Source organism: Myotis lucifugus, unplaced genomic scaffold (assembly GCF_000147115.1).
Source record: "Myotis lucifugus unplaced genomic scaffold, Myoluc2.0 scaffold_367, whole genome shotgun sequence".
Lineage (NCBI taxonomy): Eukaryota > Metazoa > Chordata > Mammalia > Chiroptera > Vespertilionidae > Myotis > Myotis lucifugus.
This window is the reverse complement of record NW_005871415.1, coordinates 634,794-657,774: the sequence shown is the minus strand read 5'-3', so window position 1 is coordinate 657,774 and position 22,981 is coordinate 634,794. Positions and strand designations below refer to the sequence as shown.

The 22,981-nt window shown below is 41.9% G+C and overlaps 1 protein-coding gene across 5 annotated transcripts in view; it reads left to right on the top strand.

Annotated features, from left to right (window-relative positions):
- The window catches only part of TAPT1 (transmembrane anterior posterior transformation 1), a 59,588-nt gene that overhangs the window by 27,802 nt on the left and 8,805 nt on the right, over positions 1 to 22,981 (top strand). For all 5 annotated transcript variants that reach the window (XR_002832324.1, XM_023765013.1, XM_023765012.1 and 2 more), the window contains 10 exons: positions 4,471 to 4,633; positions 7,229 to 7,364; positions 8,682 to 8,779; positions 8,955 to 9,024; positions 10,697 to 10,777; positions 12,374 to 12,483; positions 13,465 to 13,524; positions 13,913 to 13,981; positions 17,962 to 18,038; positions 21,355 to 21,515. Coding sequence is in view for 4 of the 5 variants with exons in the window: in XM_023765013.1 (XP_023620781.1) it covers positions 4,471 to 4,633; positions 7,229 to 7,364; positions 8,682 to 8,779; positions 8,955 to 9,024; positions 10,697 to 10,777; positions 12,374 to 12,483; positions 13,465 to 13,524; positions 13,913 to 13,981; positions 17,962 to 18,038; positions 21,355 to 21,515 (1,025 nt within the window). In the remaining variant the exon portion in view is untranslated. The remainder of the gene's footprint in view (positions 1 to 4,470; positions 4,634 to 7,228; positions 7,365 to 8,681; positions 8,780 to 8,954; positions 9,025 to 10,696; positions 10,778 to 12,373; positions 12,484 to 13,464; positions 13,525 to 13,912; positions 13,982 to 17,961; positions 18,039 to 21,354; positions 21,516 to 22,981) is intronic.

Sequence of the window (22,981 nt, the reverse complement as noted above, 5' to 3'; positions counted from 1 at the left end):
GTTCTTTTTTCTTTCTGTCATACCACATATAGCTTAAAATGTTTAAACAGATAGAGAAAGAGAGAAAGAAAGAAAGACCCAGCCTACGTATTTTATAATGAAATATCCCATGGTGATACCTTGGAATGTTTCAACACTGATTTGAAAATGAACAAGGCAGTGTTACCCATTTCTCTTGCTCATTTGTGTTGCCTCCTCTCCTGATCTTTCTGTCTGAGACCAGTTTTTACTGGTGAGCAGATTGTCTTCTGCTAAGCAGGGAGGAAAAAAGTCTGCCCTTGATCATCCTGTCTGCAATGTCACTGTGCTCCCGTAAACCTGTGAGCCCTGGGAGACAGCAGGAGCGCTCTGTTGGTAATGCTGCAAGTCTAATGGAAGTATTTGAATGAGTAAAAGGTAAAATTTAGACATGTAGGAAATCTGGTTTCTGGAAGAGCAGTTTAACTTGGAAATTTAAAACGAATTTAAGTTCTGTTGAATGTCTTGTTTAATATTCCCGGTGTTCACAGCCAGCCTGTAAATTAGATTAATGGGTTTTTCACTCTGCTCAACAGTGTATTCACTTGTTTCCGCGTTCATGTGGGGTTGTCAGCATTTGCAAAGTGAACTGCCAGTGACTACAGTTTCACAGGCATTATAAGGAAGAACTTTGCCCTGAAACTGTTATTTAAAGCCAATTTAGAGCTGATTGCAGGGCTGTGGATAAGCTTCTTACAGAGTTGGAAATGCTTATCAGAGTATTATCTAAAAATACCCTGGCAGAGAAGAAAACAAATACTGGGGCGGTTCCAGTCCTTACAAACCAGGTGAACTGTTCTGGAGTTAGGTGTTTTCCTGCACGTCTTTTAAGATGCCACCATGCAAACAGGTTTTTTTGCAGTTTTTCTTTTTCATTAACATGTACATTTATATGGAAACAAAACCCCTTTTCTTAAGAGTTCTGCTTGTATTTTTTATTTGAATAATACTCCTTATTTTGAAAACCAGATTCATCTCTGTAGCAACCAGTTATGATAGAAGACTTTTACCAGAGCAGCGGGAGCTCAGAAAACAGTGGGTCCAATAGTCTGTATCCTATTTGTTCTCTTTTTGGAAGTAAAGAGCAAAAATGATAGATGTATTTGCTTTTTAGTACAATAGTTTTTCTAAATGTGATGACAGCACAGTGATAAATTACACAGCATTAAATTATGCTGAAAGATAAAAGCTACTGAGTTGTTGATTCCTGTAAGTTTAAATTTTCTTTTAAAGAAAACTCTAAAAAGGTAGATGGTGATGAGGAGCACGCCTGGAGCCAGGCTGAGGTTCAGATCCCACTCCTCCGCCCCTCCCCCTCCAGCCGACCCGCTGCAGGTACACTCCTGACTACTCTGCCTCTTCTTTTTTTTTTTTTCTTTTATTGATTTTTTACAGAGAGGAAGGGAGAGGGATAGAGAGTTAGAAACATCGATGAGAGAGAAACATCTATCAGCTGCCTCCTGCACACCCCCCACTGGGGATGTGCCCGCAACCAAGGTACATGCCCTTGACCGGAATTGAACCTGGGACCCTTCAGTCCGCAGGCTGACGCTCTATCCACTGAGCCAAACTGGCTAGGGCTACTCTGCCTCCTCTTGAAGTCTTAAAACCGGGGTGATGATGTGCCCTCGTAGGGTTACTGTGAACACTAAGTGCAGAGAGCCTGGCGTGGTGCCTGCCACGTAGTGACTGGATTGCAGCCTGGGTGTTTCCACCACTTTTCTGTTGTTTTAACAGCCAGGTTTACTCCTAGGCAAGTAAAGCTCCTTAAAACTGTTTATGCTAAATTTTTAAGTTTTAATTTATTATCATTTTTATTTGGTCACTCTAATTTCTAACAATGACTTGTGTTAAATATAATAGTTCTTCATAGATACGCTAACACATCATTCTTGGCTGCAAATGTTTATAAAGAAATACAATTAGGTATATACAGTAAATAGCCCTTTATCTCTAAAGTAAAATAGCTTTGACTGGGATCACTTAACTTACTAGTAGTAGTTGCCAATCTAGTGCCAAAAGTTCTAAGTATATCTTTGTACTTTAATTAGTTATTAAAATCATTTTGGTAATTAATGCAAGTTCATTAATACCACCCTACTTTTTGTTCCTATCATTTTCTTTACTTCATAAAACATCAGTACAAAGGCCCACGACTATGAGGGATTTGTGATTGTCACCGTATGCCCAGCCGTGCCACACTTCTGAGGAGGAGGTGGGTGGTGCACCTTGCTGAGGCCTCATTTGTCCCCTGGGCGTTCCCAAGGAGACCCTCACACAGGCCAGGAACCCAAGAGTGTTCAGTGTCTCTTCTCATTGTTTGAATTAAAAGTATGTTCGTTGCCTGGCTGGTGTGGCTCAGTGGTTGAGCATCCACCCATGCACCAAGTGATCACCAGTTCGATTCCCAGTCAGGGCACATGCCCAGGTTGTGGGTTCAGTCCCCAGTAGGAAGCAGCTGCTCCATGTTGATTCTCTCCCATTGATGTTTCTATCTCTCTCACTCTCCCTTCCTCTCTCTCTTAAAAAAAAAAATCAACAAAAAAAAATTAAAAAAAAAAAGAAAAAAGTATGTTTAGCTCCAACTCAGGGCAAATGTAACCCCTCTTCCATTTTTAATCTTGTAGGGTGAAGGCACAGAATTAATTACCTTTATAGCCGAATAGCCCAGGCGGAGGTCTGTGTTCTGGGCTAGATGTTGGAGGTAGGAGATGCAGCTCAGTCTGGGTTCCCTGGGGAGGAAAGGGCCAGAGCCTGCCTGGAAGAGAGAGGAGCAGCGCAGAGGAAAGGGACAGGGAATTGACGACAGACTGCTCAACTTCATCCTGGTGCCGTTTTACCCAACACTTCAGCTGTTTGTCCTCCCCATCTCAGGACTTGTCTGCCTTAGATGAATTCTGACCCCATGTCCCATTGGGTTCAGCCCAGTGTTTCCCATCTCCCTTCAGCCCTTCCTGGACATAGTCTTCACAGAACTTGCCCCTTCTCAGGATGCTTGCATCCTCGCTATCTCGTATAACAGTGTCCCACGTAACCCAGGAAGACTCGCAGATTCCTGGTTCAGCTCTACAAGGATCTGTGGAGGAAAGGAGCCCCCAACCTAAATGTGGACGAGGGTTAGGAAAGCGCTGCAGAGAATAGGAAGGAAGGCCTAGTATTGTCAGTATTCAGTTCAGAACACTGAGGGCCAGCCTTGGGGTTAGAGCGTCATGTTGGGCGGGGATGAGGCAGTCCTGCAGCTCCAAGGAAGATGATACTCAGGGCTTTACAGTGCTGGCGCTGGACATGAAAGCTGCCCTCGCAGGAGACTGCGCCGGCCTTCTGAGGAATCAGCCTGCAGTGGGCGTGGAGAAAGCTGCTGACCCATCTGAGCCCAGGATCTCATATTCAGTGAAAGAAATTTTAAACCTTTTTGTAGCATATTTTTTTCTGTGTGGAAGTAAGCTGTTTCTACTCACAATTTAGGTTTAGCCCTTCATACTCTGACCTCAGAAGTGAGGAATGATTTCATATTAATTAGGGAAAAACTGTTTTCAACTCATGTCACAGAGGGCTAACTTCTGTAAATAAAAGCTATTCTGCAAACCAGCAAGAGGAAGGTATGAGGAAAGAATTCACTAACAATACAAGTAACTTCAGTACATTAAGATGTCAGTGTCCCAGCGAGAGAAATCAGCCTGACACTGCACTGAATACCAGTTTTCACCAGTGGGAATGGCAGAGATCCAGAAGCTGAGGAGACACCGAGTTGTGCACGCGGGCCACTGGCTTTCTTGTCGGCTTCTAGTTGAGGTTGAATTGGTGCAGCCTCTGCAGAGGGCAGACTGTCAAGTGAACATAACCTCGAAATTCCAATTTTAGGAATTTAACCTATAGATATACCTTCATATACGAAGCATGACATGTGCATTCTGTCACGGTTTGCAGTTGCTAAAGACGGGAAATCCGTCAGTGATTTGCTAAATAATGTATGGTACATCCACACAGTGGAACATTACACTGTTGTAGAAATAGGAGTTCCTTATGAACCAACCGGTAGGAAAATCGGTTAGGCTGTATAAACGCAGAGCCCTAGTATTTGAGTTGCTTCTGAATTTTAGTGTGTGAAAGGGGCCGGTCAGCAGTGACAGGGCTTCATCGTGAGGCGAAAGGCTTGTGTCATAATCTTGGAAGTCCATCACTTTAAAGCAATCTATCCACAGACGCCTGCCCACTGTGCTCACCTGTTAAGGTTGCCCACTTCTCAGAGTAATTCTGGTTGGATATCTTTGTATTCTGTACTTGGCAGAAAATTCCACACTCTCAAGTAGTCAGTTATATACATAGCACTCCTTGTTAGGAGATGAACCTAATTCTCATTACCAGTGTCTGCCAGTGTATGTCCAGTAGAGATTCTGCATTTTGAGAACCTAGGAAGTAAAACTCGGGCTTTTATTACTTCTTCTGTTGCAGGGACAGGCGTTTGCTGCAGCCAGCGCAGGTGTGTGACATTTTGAAGGGTGTCATTCTGGTCATCTGCTACTTTATGATGCACTATGTCGACTACTCCATGATGTACCACCTGATCAGGGGGCAGTCGGTCATCAAGCTCTACATCATCTACAACATGCTCGAGGTGAGGAAGGGCCTCGTTTCCCCACCGGCCAGCCAGCCCGCTGCCCAGGCTTCCCAACAGACCACTTTCCTGCCTGCTCTAGGGAGGGTGCTTCGGGCCCTCAGGGCTTGGCCAGTCACCTGGGGGCCTTGTTAAAATGCAGAGTCTGACTTGTAGATCTGGGTTGAGGCTGGGGAATCTGTCTTTCTGACGAGATGGTACTGTGATGCCGGTCCTGGAACTCACAGTGGCAGGTCAAGCATGACCTGTGTGCAGGAAGGAAGAGCTACCTGCTGCCTGGGTATGTTTGGGTCAATGCCCCTTGAGAAAGTGAATTGTCATACTACAGGGACATTTGTTTTGCAAATTCATTGAAAACCCATGTCTTCTTTATGCTAGAACATTAAAAATTATGAAGAAAATGTTTGCTATAATAGATTTACATGTGTGATTGCTTTGAACTTTTCACATCAAGCAAGTAAACATATGTTTCCAAAATCTCTTAAGTACTTAACATTTTTATACAATCTATCTCATGTTAAACTTAGAGCAGTCAGCATGTGAAAATCTTCATTTATACAAAAATAAACAGTTACACAAAGCAAAAAAGTGCTTTATTTATAGGCAGAATCTTAATAAGTTTTTTAAATAGTAAGCTACTCTATGTTGTATAATACATTTTTGAGATTCAAATTGCATTTTCTGTGCTGTTTTTTAGGAACATAAGTGAGGTCTGCTATCTTAAATGAGGCACAAAAGGGTTTTTCCTAATGGGTGGGCAGATGGGGGATGTGGGGCTGCTGGCCTTTCTCTCTCAGGCTGTATTGCTATGGTGCCTGAGGACTTCCCAGTTCGTCACAGACGGTATGGCACTCGGGCCATCCTGGCTAAATAAATTCATTGACTACGATGGTTTCAAGCCACCCCCAGCTTCCCGACTCCAGGCTTCATGCCCTGCACTTGCTTTGCCCGGTGGATAGGATGCAGATGGTGGGTGTGGATCAAGTTTGTAAGGCAGAGCACCATCCTGCTCCCCCTTCTCCTCTCAGAAAGAAACCCTGTTTGAGTGGCTCTTCATGCCATAGCCCCACTGGTCTCCGTTACTGCCTTCCCTCCAGGGACTGCAGGGGACCAGGGCTTCTACCTGCCCCCAACTTGATGTGTGCCTCCTGATTCACAAAGCCCTCTACAAGGTGGTATTGCTGTTACTATAAAATGGGTCAAGAAAAAGGACCCATGAATTGCAGAATGGTTTTACTGCTGTTCACTCCATGGACTGCAGTTGACGGTGTGGTTTACGCCCAGTGGACAAGAAGAGTCGGGCTCCGTGCAGAGAGAAACTGCTGCGATCCCGCTTACCCTGCCCATGCTGCTGTGGCTGAATGTCTCCAGTCCTCAGTTTCTCGTCTGTAAATTGGAGATATCAGGGGAATTGTGAGGGCTAAGACAGTACACGGAAGGGCTTAGCACAGTGCCAGTCATGTGGTGAGAGCTCCCTAAATGGTAGCTATCATTCCTTCATTCAGCAGATATTTGACATTTTCTGTATGCCAAGCACTGCCTTAGACCCTGAAGATCCAGTGGTGAACAAAGCCCAGTCTCATGCAGCTTATATTCTACAGGTGGGAGATAGACAGTAAACCAGGAGGTATTAGGAAATGCTACATGCCACAATGAAAAAGACTAGGGTGATGCGTTACCGACTGTGGGAGCCACAGGAGACAGATGTCTGGGAAAGGCCTCTCTCAGAATGTGACATTTCAGTTGAATCCTCAATGATATATCTTCTTTTTATTATATGTTTCATTTTATTTATCATACTATATTTTGGAGACCAGTACCTGAAAATGTCTTTAAAAAGTAAATCTGCATATTATCCTATATAATAAAAGCCCAGCGACCATAACGGCGTAATGACCAGAATGACTGCTTGACCAGTCGCTGTGAGGTGTATTGATCATCTCTAGGTCTCTCCCCAAAGGCCTGCAGGCTCCGATCACAGGATGGCGAACGGGGAACCACAGGGAACCAGGGTGGGTGGCCGTGGGGTGGGACTGGGGACTGGCGAGTGGGCAGAAGATGGCCCTGATCGCAGGCTAGGCCTAGGGACCCTACCCGCGCATGATTTCGTGCGCTGGGCCTCTAGTATTCTATATAATAAACCTCAAACAAATCACAGCTCCTGTTGTTGGCAAATATTAGGTATGAATAGAATGGATCAAATGATATGTTTGTCCTAAAGGATTTAAGTTTGAATCCTGAATTTGAATTTAGAGAGTTAAAGCCAGAGGAACTATGGTTTTGCTGTGTCCTCTCCCTTTGATTTTTGCCAGCATGTAGTAAGACTTTGTTCTGTTACAAACATAGCTGATTAGACAGAATTTCATTCGTATAACACGAGGATGGGAGCACTGCTGTGTCAGGGAATAAAGACGTGGTCGTGGATACTAATAAGTGCACAGATCCTGCTCTTTCGGACCTGGCCTTCTGGTGGGACTTTATAAGTGTTTATTTTTGTATAAACGCAGAGCCCTAGTATTTGAGTTGCTTCTGAATTTTAGTAACATGTTTGAATGGAATAATAAGAAACATCTTTTCAATCATTTTTCTCTTTAGGTAGCAGATCGTCTGTTTTCATCATTTGGTCAAGATATATTAGATGCTCTCTATTGGACAGCAACAGAGCCCAAAGAAAGAAAAAGAGCTCACATTGGGGTGATTCCTCACTTTCTCATGGCTGTCCTCTACGTCTGTATCCTTTTGACGTATCAGATATTCTAGCAGTCAATGCGTATTCTGCATAGTTTTATTTGGTTAGCTGTTTCTCTGATTTAAAGGTATGTGTATGTGTGTCCTGAGCATTGTGTGAAATGTCTGCTTTCTTTGGAGAAATTAGTTATAAGAGTCATTGTATGTTAACTTAAAGAGCCTCAGTGCATGCTGCTGTGAACTGCTAACAGTTCTGTTCTCCATGCAACTGGTTCTGTGGAAGGATTTTTGACTGAAGGGTATTATACATACTTTACATTTATATACATCTGTGTAGCTTTCTATACTTATATGGAAATTTTTAAGGTTATCTTTTTTTAAGCCTGTGGATTCTTTGTTATAACCTGGGCTTAAAATGTATACAGTTCATCTAGGAGTAAAATTTGAAATTGGTTTGGAGGAATTTTAGAGGTTATATTCTCCCCTCTCACCACCCTTTTAAAGCTTTTTTTTTTTTAAATGATTAAAGGCTTCATTACATATAAACAGTGTGTGTGCCCATTCATATATATTTACACACACGTGCATGCCTGCATGTTCCGGGTGGGGTCAGATTCATTCACAGGAATGTGCCACATGGTATTCCATACTCTCTCTCAAACTGATACTTGAAAAAATCAGATTAATACTTGGAAAGTTAAAGGACTTAAGTGGGAAGATTTCCATAGAGTAAAAGCTTGTTCCAAGTATAATGGAATAAAAGTTACTGTTCTAATTTAAATAAACCATTCCACATATAATAGGAATATAATTCTGCAACTTGTGATGTCTTCAAAAAAGACAATGAAGACGAACCTTAATTATCAGACAATTCTTATTGTCTATGTTCCTCATCCCCAGAAGAGCAGGAGAGGACGATCACTTCCAGATTTTTGCTTTGTGTTTTTTCTGTTTTAGAATGTAAATGATCTTAATTCAGAATGTGTATTGCTAAGTGTCTTCTTTCAGTATTTACCATAATTTATTCTATTTATTTAAGAAACTTTTTAAAGGGCCTATTTCCCAAGCATTGAGCCAAATGCCAGAGAACCAGAAAGAACAGGACTCACAGTCCACTTGAATGGTGCACCGCGGTTCATTTCTGCTGTTGCTTGGTTCATATGGTGGTGTACATTGTAATCCAGTCAAATTTGGATCACCTAATAAAAAATTACAAAGAGTAAAGTACTTATGTAAAACTTGACTTGAAAACATAGTCATCTTTCCCCACATTATTCACTTTGAAAATTGTATAGTATTATCTGTTACTATAATATGAAAACAGACTTAAGTTTTTTTCCTTGACATCACTTACTGCTAGTTTTGCATGCAATTCTTATAATGGTTCAAGCAACAACTCTCAACGTAGCATTTAACTCACACAACAAGTCCTTGCTCACTATCATGATGTCTAATAATGTGAGTATGAGGTTTACTTTACATTTCTGAAGTTAGATGGGTACTCTAACAGCAGTTTCTAGATGGGATGAATTATTTTTTCTAAACATTATTTATTCAGGAAGTTTTATATATACTATATCTGTGTTTAAAATAGTTATAATGGTAAGGATAATATTTTCTTTTACTATTTCAGTTTGTTGAAATTAAAGGAAGTGTTTTCAAGAAGTTTGAGAAGAACAATCTTTTTCAAATGTCAAATAGCGGTATGTACAGTTAGACTCTACTTGCAGCTTATGCATATTATTTTGCAGTTTATTCTAAAACTCTAATGTCACATTTCCTGTGGGTTATTGTTTCTTTGACTTAAGCTGTGCTTTCTCTTACTCTCTCAACATCTTTACCAAGTTTGCTTATTATTTTGGTTATTGCAATCTCAGGATCTTTAAGATAATAACAAATTACAAACATTTGTATAGCAAGCACCTTATCAATACTTTTAAAAACTTCTCATAAACCCAGAAATTTATTTGCAGCAGATAATATTTTTCCATGTTATACATGTGAAAACTAGAACACAGGGAAAGTAATTTGACTTGGCCAAGGCCACTAAGCTACCAAGAGCAGAATTATGACAACCCAGGCCCCTCACAAATAAGGATAAGAGCTGTGCTACCCTGGAGAAGGTATTGTCCCTGACTGGACAGAGTTTAGGCATTTACGGAATGCACATGTGGGAAATGCCACCTCACTTGGAGACCAAGGTTTAGTTGTAGAATGAAAGTCTAGATCACTTGCTGTAGAGTAGCAGGGAAAGGTGGAAATAAGAAAAGAAAAGCCGCCCTAACCGGTTTGGCTCAGTGGATAGAGCGTCGGCCTGCGGACTGAAGGTTCAATTCCGGTCAAGGGCATGTACCTTGGTTGCGGGCACATCCTCAGTAGGGAGTGTGCAGGAGGCAGCTGATCGATGTTTCTAACTCTCTATCCCTCGCCCTTCCTTTCTGTAAAAAAACCAATAAAATATATTTTAAAAAAGAAAAGAGAAGCCAAGACAATTGGAGCAAGGACACCAAGGTGAAATTAAAATGCAGAGGACTATAGGGGGTCCCACATTTGAGTGGCAAGGTGAGGCCCAGAATTATTAAGATACTAGAATATTGGGGAAACGACAGTTGAATATATACAGGCCTTGATGTGGGTTACTAGGTAAGTGATTGCACTGGCCACAGCCACACCCACACGGGTGTGCCAGCTTACTGCAAACATGGATTTCTTTCATTTCTTGATTACATAATATCTTAGACTGTAATAAGAAAATAGCTTACAAAGTGAAGTGTAAACTAGCTCTTAGCAGGAATTTAGTTATTTGCTTTTATTAAATTCATTCAGACCAAGATGATAGTGCTTAGTAACATGATAAATATGAAACCTTGTTGTTTCCCCTCCCCCGTAAGTTCTACGTATATCTTAAGAAATGCTTTCATAATTGTAACACTCTATTAGCTAAAGGATTTGTCATGTCAGTGCTGTATACTCACTATTTAGCAAATTGGAAGTACTCTGCTATAGAAGGGTTTCACATTACCCAGTCCTGTACTTCACTCTCTGCTTCTATTTTTTAATTCTTCTATGAAATGAAAACAGTTGTAAGTCCCCATAGTCCATTGGGGGAATCTGAATCAATCTGAGCAGACTGATGGTTTGAATATTTTTTGAAATTTGTAGAAAACTGGAATTTGCTTGCTAGAATTGTGTTGGTGAAAGAAGTAAATGGCTTACCAATGTAGCGACATTCTGTATACAAAATAGTATGTTTATTGTACAGATACTTACACATAACATAATTTCATGTTCTCACTAAAAGAAATAACTTTATACATACACTTTTATTATATGGTTTATATGCAATATATATTTATATGTGAAATTTTTTTTTAGATATTAAAGAGCGATTCACAAATTATGTGCTTTTGCTAATAGTGTGTCTACGAAACATGGAACAGTTTTCTTGGAATCCAGGTAAGTAACTTTTCACAAATACCGTGGCGTCTAATATTACTCTTTTACATGGACTAAAATGTGTAGGCAGAACACTTTCAGCATTGTAGCTGCTCACTCTGGCTATGAGCAGTCCCTGTCTCAGTAGAGGATTGGTGGCTGGGAGACGTAGCATGTGCAATAGTCCTTGCCCATAAGCGGCACGGCGTCTCCAGGGCTGTGTTCTCGGTGGGTGGTGGACCCTGCAGCTTCCAGGTGAGCCGTGGTTATATAAATGCAGTCAGACTTCTACATTTCAGGGGTTCACCGGAAGAACTTCTGATCTTTCCTAACCTTTGTCTTTTATTTGCTGCCTATTAGCATCTTGAATAATGATAAATTAAAGAAATACAATGTAAAGCAATAAAGTGTTACTTTTATACAGCTCTGAATTGAGGCTGACAAGTTGTCAGGATTCCATGAATTTTCACCATCCATGCAGTTGGCAGACATTCACTGCCTGTCTGCTACGTGGCACATGTGAAAAGTGGTAACATGTGTTAGGACTCCCAGGCTTACAGGAGAAGTAGACAGGTAGTTACAGCACCGTCTGGCAATGCTGCAGTGAGCTTGGTGGGCAATGATCCACATGCTCAGGTGTCTCAAGTAACTTAGAGTTTTCTAATGTCAGACATTTTTGTACAACGTTCTTCTTAAGAAGTGAGATCATGTTTTACATTTTATTTATTACCTGAGTGCCATGCATGTCCTAGGCATTTAATAACTTCCCGTTAATTTATTTTGATTCATTGCTAGTTTTCAGGTACCTGTGAAAAATCAGAAACAGATATAAAATGAGATCTATGTCCACAAGTTACTTTCTTGTGGAAACAATAAAATCAGGTCCCTGATTCCCCCAACCTCAGCCTGATGTCAGACTCACTAAGACCCCTGCACTGCCCGTCTGCAGGTGTAGCCCCAGCGCCAGTGTCTCCACCCCGCCCTGCAGCTGCGCGGGTCCTCAGTTGCTTGTCAGTGTCTCTGACTTTCTTCTTGCCCAGTCCCGTTCATACCCTTCTTCAAGGTCTTAGGGGTTTATCTGTTTGCTGTTTTTTATCAAGTACTTGGTACTAAATTGACATTTTTATACATGTAAAGGTGTACAAATTACATCTGTATGACAGTTAAATAAATGATTGAGTTATATCTTTAAGTCACCATGATCAGAGAGGGGGAAATTGTTCCGTTGCCTTCAGCACATGTCCCTACTAGCTGTTTACTGTCCCCTGAGGCAGCTCTGGAATCAGAGGGGTTTATAATGAGCCTGCTTACTTAGTCACCCACCAGTGGTCCCTGCTGGCTCCAGCAGGGAGGCCAAGGCTCTGCTCACACCGGGTCCTCCCTGAAGTGCTTGGCACAGAGAAAGTGCAGAATAAGCATCTGTATGTGAATTATCCCTTCACTTGATAAAATATGGCTCCTTTGATAATTTATTGAATGCTAGTTCTGTCTCTATATCATTTTATTGAAAACATTACAGTTTTGCCCTGTGAATTTTGTATTTCTGTGATAGCCTGTGATACTGGATTCTATTTATATTAAGTAGTTTAATTGTCTATTTTTTCCTATACTTTATAGATCATCTCTGGGTGTTATTTCCAGATGTCTGTATGGTGATTGCATCAGAAATTGCTGTGGATATTGTAAAACATGCCTTTATCACAAAGTTCAACGACATTACTGCAGATGTATGTATTTTCATAAGCAATTTAGTGTTTGATGTTCACTTCTACTTAATATTATACAGTTGTAAAAGAACAAGTTTAGGTTTATTGCATTTATGAAGATAATAGAAGAGTACTGCTACTATAAAGTTAGAATTATATTTTTAAGTTTCTAAAAATTATTACACAACTGAAAGTATAGTATTTCAGTATTAAATAATTCTGGTTCCACACTTTTGGGTGGAGGTGTGGATTGACTAGTAGTTGAGATCAAAATCGTCATAAACTGTTAATCTGTCATTACCTGTTTACTTAATCTTTTTAAAATAACATTGTTTTTATTAAAACATTAGGCTTTCAAAACTCAATTTAATATCTTACTCAGCATCTGTTTTCTAAGAAGGCATCATTATTATTAGAGATAGAGTAATAATAATTTTTAAACTGTTTATTTAAAATTTCCAAATTATTATATATGTTACACTACTTAAAATAGCCACTATTCCCAAAACTCTAAACTCTCAGGACTATAATCATTGAGTATTTATCTCTCCTTTTTTAAAATTTAATTCTCACCCAAGGATATGTTTTCTTCATTGATTTTAGAAAGAGAAGAAGGGACTGAGAGAGAGAGACAAATATCAATATGAGAGAGAAACATTGATCGGTTGCCTCCTGCATACACCCCGACCGGGCATTGAACCTGCAACCTTTTGTTGTATAGGATGACGCTTCAACCAACTGAGCCACCCATCCCAGGGCTAGTATTTATCTCTCTTTCAAGAGAAACCTTTAAAAGGTTTGTGAACATAACAGTTGGGGGACTTAAAGCTGTTTACTCTTGTTGTAGGAAAACAAATAGAGAAACACTACCCAGATGTCTGCCTGGCTATTAAGACCTTTTTACTGGTTAATTATTAAACATATTGATCTGCAAAGTATAAGTCTTCCCACTTTAGATATTTGCACTATATTACTTAATATTGCATTCTTATTTGTTTTTAGGTCTACAGTGAATATAGAGCCAGCCTTGCTTTTGACCTTGTTAGTAGTCGACAGAAAAATGTGAGTATTATATCAAAGACAGAATCTGAAATTAACTGACAGTGGTTTAATTTAGCTCGAAATATTGGTTAAGGGAAAGCTACATCAACTTAAACTTCTTACTTATTCCTGTTCTTGACAATAAATTTTTACAAATTAATAAAAATAATACTAATACTTAACATAAATAGGGTATGATTTTTGCAGCTTTGTAATAGTTATACAACTTTGTATTTAAAACTTCTTATGAACATTTAAATTTCCACATCATTTTGCTAACTTACATAATAGGTGCCAGGTGCCTTCTTCCTCGTAACCTCACCTGTTTAGAAAATGTGCTGGCGATGAGTGAATGGTACTTTATACATGTGCTTTAAGTCCCATGAACCCTTCTCCCCTCTCTGTCTAGGCGTACACTGATTACAGCGACTCCGTGGCACGGAGGATGGGGTTCATTCCTCTCCCGCTAGCTGTTTTAGTAAGTCTGTACTTTCTTATTTTTTTAAATAATGCAATGACTGTCATTATAGAATATTAATTAGCGGATTATCAATAACTTTGTTTCAAAAGGATGATATAAAAATTAAAGGTAAATGACTTGGAGGAAATTTTGTTAACCTTTTGACATTTGAGTCATCCAATAGATAAGTGATATCAGGAACTGTTTTTACATAATGGCTTTTCTAACAATGAGAATACTCTGCTTATTCATTTGGCAAAGTTTTTTTTTATGGAAATACCTGGTGGTAGGCATGGGTGTGGCAAGTATTACATATGTTGGTTGAAGTGTAAGTTGGTCTAAGCACCTCTAAAGGGGCAGTTTGACAGTTTAATGGAGTAATTCCAGTTCTAGGAATTTATTCTAAGGAAATAGCTGTAAAAGGCATATAATGACTTATAGGCAAAGTTACACATTATAGTGGCATTTATAGCAAAAACTTGGAAGCAAATGAAGTAGATTAAATTATGAAATGTTCAAATGGAGAAATAATCTGTATTCATTTTCCGAAGTTTTTACAATGACATTTTCTAGTCTTATATTTAGGAATCATGTATATTTTAAATAATAGCACTGAAATTTACTAAACCCACGAAAAATGTCATCAAGTTTATATCTTAATGAATTGCTCAGCACAGCCTTGTGAATAGTTACTGGCCACGTCAGGCTCTAATAATGTTCGTTAAGAATGTTTGCTGGCTGCACTCGTACTTCTTTATATTCCTTATTGGCTACCTGTTCTCACTTCAAAACAAAGGCAGCGAACTTTTTGCGAGGGGTCACCTGGAATTCTTGCTTAATGCAGAGTCACGGAATCACCTAAGAGGTGGAGAGAGAAGCTGTAGGTCATACCAGCTGTATGTTAGACCAGCTTGTCCAGTTGATGATCAATAGAGTTCATGTTATTTAAATTTCAGTACAGCTCTCCAGATAACCACATCCTAAATGTTTTCAATTATCTTGGTAGTTTATTATATAGTAATATAGCTTTCTTTTACTTGGGAAAATGAACTCCTAGAATTTTGGAAAAATGGAGGATTTTAAAGAGTAAAATAATTATTTGTTAAACGTTTAAAAGCTTGACAAAATAGAATATGAATTTCTCTACATTTGTCTTCTACAACTAGAAACATGATACATACAGTGTGAGTATAAATCTAGTTAGCCAGACTGATTATTATCTAAAAAGATTGGTTAGATGATTGTATTTGAATATGGCCCTGCTTTGCTAAATAATAACTATCTAGTAACTTATCTGCCAGAAAACTCTATTCATGATTAGTATGGGGTTTTTAATTTGGTATTTAAAGATTTTTTTCTTTAAATGAGTTTTTATGGTTGTTATACCAAAAGATGTAAGCTTATTGAATAGTTAACAAACCCTCTGGAAAGCCTGCGTTTTCGCAGTGGCCAGGGTTTGCAGGCTTCTCTCGCAGACCTCCAGCAGACGTTTCCGACTCTGAGGAACCTACCGAGGCCTTGGGATCAGTTCTTTAAGGCCCAAGAGAGGCAATGCTTACTTATAAACTTATTACCTTAGGTCCTCAGTGAATTCATACCCCCCAAAAGTAAAAGAAATCATGTATGGAAATGAGGCTTTGGATGAATGTATCTTAAAGTTGCCTGATAATATACTAAATAAAAATGAAGTCCTTTAAGCCTTGAATGTGATCATTGGCAAACCTTTCTTATCTATACTAATAAAAGGGTAATATGCTAATTAGACCAGACATCTTCCAGACAAAACCTGGTGGCGGGGACCAAGGCAGAGGCAGTTAGGGGTGATCAGGCTGGCAGGGGAGAGCAGTTAGGGACGATCAGGCCAGCAGGGGAGAGCAGTTAGGGGCAATCAGGCAGGCATGCACAGTCGTTAGAGGTGATCAGGCAGGCAAAGGTGGTTAGGGGTGATCAGGCAGGCAGGAGAGCAATTAGGGCAGTGGTTCTCAACCTTTCTAATGCTTCGACCCTTTAATAAAGTTCCTCATGTTGTGGTGACCCCCAACCATAAAATTATTTTCGTTGCTACTTCATAACTGTAATTTTGCTACTGTTATGAATCGTAATGTAAATATCTGATATGCAGAACATATGTTCATTGTTACAAATTGAACATAATTAAAGCATAGTGATTAATCACAAAAACAATATGTAATTATATGTGTTTTCCGATAGTCTTAGGCAACCCCTGTGAATGGGTCGTTCAACCCCCAAAGGGGTCATGACCCACAGGTTGAGAACCGCTGAATTAGGGGCAATCAGGCAGGCAGGCAGGCAGAGTGGTTAGGGGCAATCAGGCAGGCAGGCAGGTAAGTGGTTAGGAGCCAGCGGTCCCGGATTGCAAGAGGGACATCCCCCAAGGGGTTCCAGATAGGAGAGGGTGCAGGCCAGGCTGAGGGACCCGCCCCCCGTGCACAAATTTCGTGCACTGGGCCACTAGTAAAATAATAAAATCCTAGAGCCACATTAGCTTCATCACAGCTGTTTGGACAGCAGACCATTCCTCATTAGAAGAAATGATGAGGACTTCTTTGTCAGTTTCTCATAACAAAACTTTATAGAACATGTGACAATCCATCCCTCTGTGTCCTCCCAATTATTCTTTTACTGGCAGCATTTTAAAGATACGTTCAAAATGTATTTTATGATGTTTTTTAAAGGCACCCTAATAAACCCTTTTAGGTGGTAATAACACTAACTAAATAAGGTCTGTTGTTCTCCCTGACTTTCCATTTCCATGTAGCAGTCCCTCCAGACCCTGATACAGTCTCCCCACTATCTGAACGTAGAGCGTTTCTATGAAACCTCTCATATGCCTAAATAGCGTAAACCAAAGAAGCAGGTGACATTAATTTATGTGTTTATTTTGTTCACCATGATGATCAAAATGCTTAATTATGTCCACTTCTACACTTAATGTAAACACCCTTCAGAGTTCTACTGCTACTAAGGACACATCTTGCTAACGGATACACAAAAAATGAAGATAAAGCCCAGATGCTCCCAGACACAGGGCTCAGCTGTGGTGGCCCGATGCCGAGATGCTGATGTAGTTCCCTGGAAGGGAGCTTGGCGGCCACTCTTGCTGCTCAGGGTGTGAACTGTGTCTATGTCAGCTCCCTGCAAATCAAATGCTTTTTATAGTAAAAGCAAAAATTACCTTTGGATTTCTTTCGGTGAGTGAAAACAAGTACCAACGTGGTCTTTTGTAAAAGCAAAGTGGTGTAAAGTGGCCTTTTGAAAAGTGGAGAATGCCTGTATATGGGCACATTTTCCCGCCAAAGCTATAATAGCTGAGTGTTTTGCAGTGACAGATCCCACCACATTTGCTCAGCAGGCTTCCCAGGATCAAGATTTTACTGCTTTATTTCTGTGAGATAAAAAAGAAAATGGGTGTTTAACCTCAGCTATCCAAAAGAGTCTTTACATAATTGATTTTGCAATAGTTTTTAGTTCTTTTAAGGTTCCCTTTTCTCTCTGATCCCTGAGAGTTATTGAGGATTCTTACAAAGAGTCAGAGGACAAAGGACAAAAAAAGCAAGAAAAATGGAAATGCCCACTCAATGGATCTAGCTGTGGCAGGGACACAAACAGCATGATGAATCCATTTGTATTTTCCAGAATAATTTTTCATGTTAAAAATCACCGGATTTGCTTCTCTATTAGGGCCAGGCAGACGTGTCATTTATGAACTAGGCACAGTGTCTGAATGGTTGGCATTAGCTATGGGCATCCTAGATTTGCCTGAACCACCTAAATCTACCACAAAAGGTTTCACAAGTTGCCACAGTTTGTTAGGAATCGACAGATCTAGAACTGCCTGCTTGGATTTAGACAGGCCACAGGTGTGTGCCTAAAGTGTTAAAATCAGTATAGATGACTTTACTTAAATATGAACTAATAACTCTTTGGTTGTGTGTTTTGTTTGTGTGTTTTTGTTGTTTTGGTCTGTTTCTGGCTAGCTCATCAGAGTTGTAACAAGCTCAATTAAAGTTCAAGGAATCCTGTCTTATGCCTGTGTCATACTCTTCTATTTTGGGTAAGATGAACTATTCTTGAATATGTTTTTGGTTATACATTAAAGTATAAATGCAAGATGTAATCAAGTCAGACTACACCCATTCTAGCTGTCCTGGGGCCCCATAACAGCTTGTATTTCCAATATGTTTGTGACTCAGTTAAGCTCTGGTTCAATTAAATCGCTGCTATTTGCTAGTAGTATTAATAGCACTTTAGATTTTATTTTAACCTTTAGTGAAATCATTTACTTAAAGCTCTTCTTACTTACAAGTTAAGTTTTACCCATATGTTATAAAATAAAATCTGCCATTGCATTCAAACATTTCTCTGTGTACGAAAACCTCTTTGAATTTCTACTGTGTTTGCCACGTTAATGGTTTAGCATACTCGAGGCCTATGTCATAGAAACCTACAGAAGATGCAGAAATGTAGTTGCTCTGCCTGTGACTGGCTGAATTTTTATTTGCAAATTGTTGGTCTTGCTTGGCTTACACTCTGGTTGGGGAAGAGAAATGATAAAAAATAACAATATAAAGAGAAGTTTTTGTCTCCGTTTTCTCAAGAAGTGAATTTATGATAAAGCAGCTGAGCCCAGCTTTAGGTTTACTTACCCAGAAAGAAAAAGGGACCCTCCTGCGCTGGCTTCAGTGGAGCACGAAGAGTTATGCTGCGAGTGTCAGTCTGGGAGACAGTCAGAACTGAGTATCTCCAGGAGAAAAGGGAGAGAGACCAAGCAGGACAGTAGTAACCTCAGCCCTAGATTCGCTCAGAATCGTCCCCTGGGCTGAGGTCTGCTTCCCAGAGACATCTGTGTTGTCCTGGTTTCCCACATGCGTCTCCTACCTTGTCCCTGCCCGGTGCCTGGCACATGGCAAGTGCCCGGAAGCTCCTGCCACAGGAGCACAGCATCTCTCACTTGTCATTGTCTTAGGAGCATCATGAGTCAGGAACATGCTTCCAGACTGTTCTCACTGAGCTGTGGGGCAGCTCGCAGCCCTGCCCTCATAGGTCCTCTACTCAGCCCTCCTCAGTGAGCAGCGCTCGCGGCTGCTCCCAGTGCTGGTCTAGGGACCAACTGAAAAGAACACAGGACCTGCCTTTGTGTCCTAAGTTCCAGTGGGAAAGTAGGCAACCACCAGAAAGACAAATTGCTGTGAAGTGACCATTGGTAGCAAGCGTCAGGAAGAAAAGCATGGTAGTGTCCGGACGGAGAGCCACAGAGGTGGCTGCCCTGGAGGGAGCAGGGGCCTCTCTGTGCTGACGGATGGAGTAAGGGGAAGGCCATGCAGGCTCAGAGAGGGGACACAGGGCAGGCCTGATGCCAGGAGCACACGGGAGAGGACCCGGCAGCCCTGGCAGGGCCCGAGCCTCAGCTCCGCAGGAGGGAGAGCCCTGGAAGGTCCTGTGCAGAAGAAAGCGCCACTTCCCTTGGCTTCTTGCCAGGACCACCCTGGCTGCTGGGCAGAGAGGGGACTGGAGTGTGGTGACAGGAGGAGCATAAGCTGGCTGGGTCAGGAGGTAACTGTTACTGTTCTTTCAGGGCCGGTGGCCGTAGCTGGAATTGAGTGGGAGGATTTGTCAGGGGCATATTTTGCAAGTGGAGCTGGACAGGACTGGTGGAGGGATTGATGGGATGTGCGGTTTGAGGGGATGAAAAAGAATCAAATGTGAGTACAGAGTTTGGAGCCCAAGCAATTAGGGCTATGGAATTGCCACTTTCTGTGATGGGGAAGCCTGTGACATATATATATGGGGTTCGTTTTGTTTTGTGTTTGGAGGGTTAGGGCTGGAATCAAGAGTTCTGGTTCGGATTTCATAAGTTAGACGTCCCCCAGCCAGCTGGCCAAGGAGCTGTGAGGCCCGAGGCGGGAGCGTTGTCTCCTGGTGTAGAGTCCACAGGGGCCTGCTAAGCCCTGCCTCACACTTGCCCCCCTGGCCTGTGACCTCCTGTCGTTGCCAGGTTTCATCTCAGACCTCAGAAACAGCGCCCACTTCCTCACTCCCTACCCAGGGCAGTGAGGCCCTGGGTGCTGGGCCATTTAGGACCTCCTAGGTGAGGAGATTCCAATAGGAAGAGGGTTCTTTTTGTTTTGGTTTTGTTTTGTTTTTTTTGTTTTTTTTTTTCAGATTTTTTGCCAGATTTGTGTCAGGTACCTGAAAATGTTATGTACCTTTGGTCTAGAAATCTGACTTCTGTAATTATAGCTGTCTAGGAACTTATTTTGAGGAAATACAGATTTAATGTAAGTGTTCTTAATCAGAAATTTTTTAATAGAAGAAAAATATTTAAAATAATCTAAATATCCAGAGACTAGGGGCTTTGAGGGGGCTTTGTTATATGATAACCCATACAGCACAATAATTAGGTCCGTTAAAATACTAGTAGTGCCCCTGAAGAACATTAACTGATAGGGGAAAATATTTATCATATGCTATTTATGTGAAACAACAATGATGATAATGAAATAACAAGATTGGTTGACGTTTCTGTGTGCCTGGTGCTGCTCTGAGCACCTCATCAAAGGCGAGTGGACTGACAGGTTAGCAACTCAGGTCCACGCAGTTTCTAGGCCAGTGGTTCTCAACCTTCTGGCCCTTAAATACAGTTCCTCATGTTGTGACCCAACCATAAAATTATTTTCGTTGTTACCTCATAACTGTAATGTTGCTACTGTTATGAATCGTCATGTAAATATCTGATATGCAGGATGGTCTTAGTCGACCCCTGTGAAAGGGTCGTTCGACCGCCAAAGGGGTCGCGACCCACAGGTTGAGAACTGCTGGGGCAGTGGAGTCAGGTGTGAACTCAAACTCTTGGGCCCCAGGTCTGTGCTCTGACTCCAAACTCCAGCCCCTCCTGCTTCGTAGCCCCATTCCAAACAGCGGAGAAGTTCAAATAGATGTGTGCGCACAGCAGCATGGTGAACGGGATGCAGCAGGTGTCCCAGGGATCATCGCTAGAGAGTGGAACTATACGTTATTTTATATACGTTTTTTGTTCATCTGTAGCTACTAAATGTATTTGTTTTGTAGTAAGAGAAAAAATTAAATAATTTGGAAGGTGAAACTTCTAAGTGATATAGGAAGAAAATAAATGTTAAATAGTCAGAAGGTATAACTTTTAAATGATATGACTGCTTCTTACATGAGAAGTAGGCATTTATCCCAGATTCCCCCCTGATAGGGAAACCTGTACGCGGCGCTAGGCCCTCGGTGTGGGATGTCTCAGACTCGGGCCTCTGACTCCCGGGTCCTCTGTTCACCTGGTGGTGGGTGGCACTCGCCGCGATTGAGATGAGTTCCAACAGTGGTCGCTTGTCTCTTTCTGCGTTTAGGTTGATATCCCTGAAAGTACTGAATAGCATTGTGCTGCTGGGAAAATCATGCCAATATGTGAAGGAGGCCAAAATGGAAGAGAAGCTGTTTGACCCTCCCCCCTCCAGCACTCCCTGCAAACCGTCCAGTAAACCACAGAGCAAGTGCAAACCCTCCCAAGGTAGGCGGGGTCTTCTCATGGCTTCTCTGCATCATCTTCCGAGAGTTACTGTCTTCTCTCTCCCTGTAACAAATCACTGCCCTCCAACGTTCAGCAGTGCTTTCAGGGTTTGACTTCATTTTATTAGTTCTTATTGCTAATGTTTCTGTTTAGATCTCATCACAGATCACCCCATGCAGTGCTCTGAGTTTTTAGATTCAGTGGATCATCAGTGAGCACCTGTTACGCGGGTTAACAAACAGTAATGGCGTGTCTTCTGCATTCCATTATACATTACTAGTGCCCAGTGTGCAGATTCGTGCACGTTGAAAGGAAATTAATTAAAAGGTGGCCAGCGGGGCAGAACTGGGCAAGATGGGCCAGACACGCCCTGGAGCCAACCTCCCACAGTCCCTCCCGGGTGTCTGCAGAGTGAGGGGTCCCTCCGGCAGGTGGGGTCCCTTGGCCTGGCCTGCGGGATCGGGCCAAAACCGGCTCTCCAACATCCTCCGAGGGGTCCCAGAGTGTGAGAGGGCACTCTGCAAAGTTGCTGTCATACAGGGTGTGGAACGCAAACACAAGTGTGTAGTAAACCAGATTCGGGCTGACAGTGCCCCAGCAACAACATAACCCACAGCCGAAGGTAGAATCACGCAGCCCCGTGAGGAATTGGACTCCCTCCTCTCTGGTTTCGGGGTGCGTCACCTGAGAACTGCCACTGCCAAGTCACTACAGCTCGGCAGCTCCTGCGTTGAGCGTCTGCCCACTGATGGTCAGTGCATGTCATAGTGACTGGTTGGACAGTGGGAGGGACACTTAGCATATTAGCCTTTTATATATATGTACACTAGAGGCCCGGTGCACAACATTCGTGCACTGGGGGGTGTGGGGGTCCCTCAGCCCGACCTGCACCCTCTCCAATCTGAGAGCCCTCAGGAGAGCCCTCTCCAATCGGGAGTTTCTGTCTGTCTTTGCAATCATATGAGTGAATTGTCTGAGACCCCAACTCAGTTTGGTTTGTTGCTCACAGAATAATAGTGGCATTTTTTTTCTTTGCTTCATTGGTAGAGATTTCCTGGAAGTTTTAGGATATCTTCCCTTTAATTTTTCCTAGACACTCTGATTTTACTTATGTCTCTCACCTTTGCTTTCCCTCCATCCCCCACCCCAAAGGTAATTTGCTCCAGGCTCACTTTGCTCTAGTGTCTAGGAGATCCGTCTGCCACCAGACTACGATTCCCAGCATTCCTGGTGCTCCCCGCACTCTGGGCTTCCGCTTCCGGTACTGGGGCTGCCACCAGAATTATTCCCAGAATTCCTGGTGCTACCCACGCTCTTGTTTTTCCCTTCCTGCTCTGTCTCCATCCCATGACCTCCCACTCTGCCAAGACCTCCAAGCCGCCAGCTTTCCCTCTCTGCTCTCCATCTGGCGGATTGGGGAACCAAGTTCCCCAAGCCGCTCCATTACTCTGCTGGCTCTCCTGCTC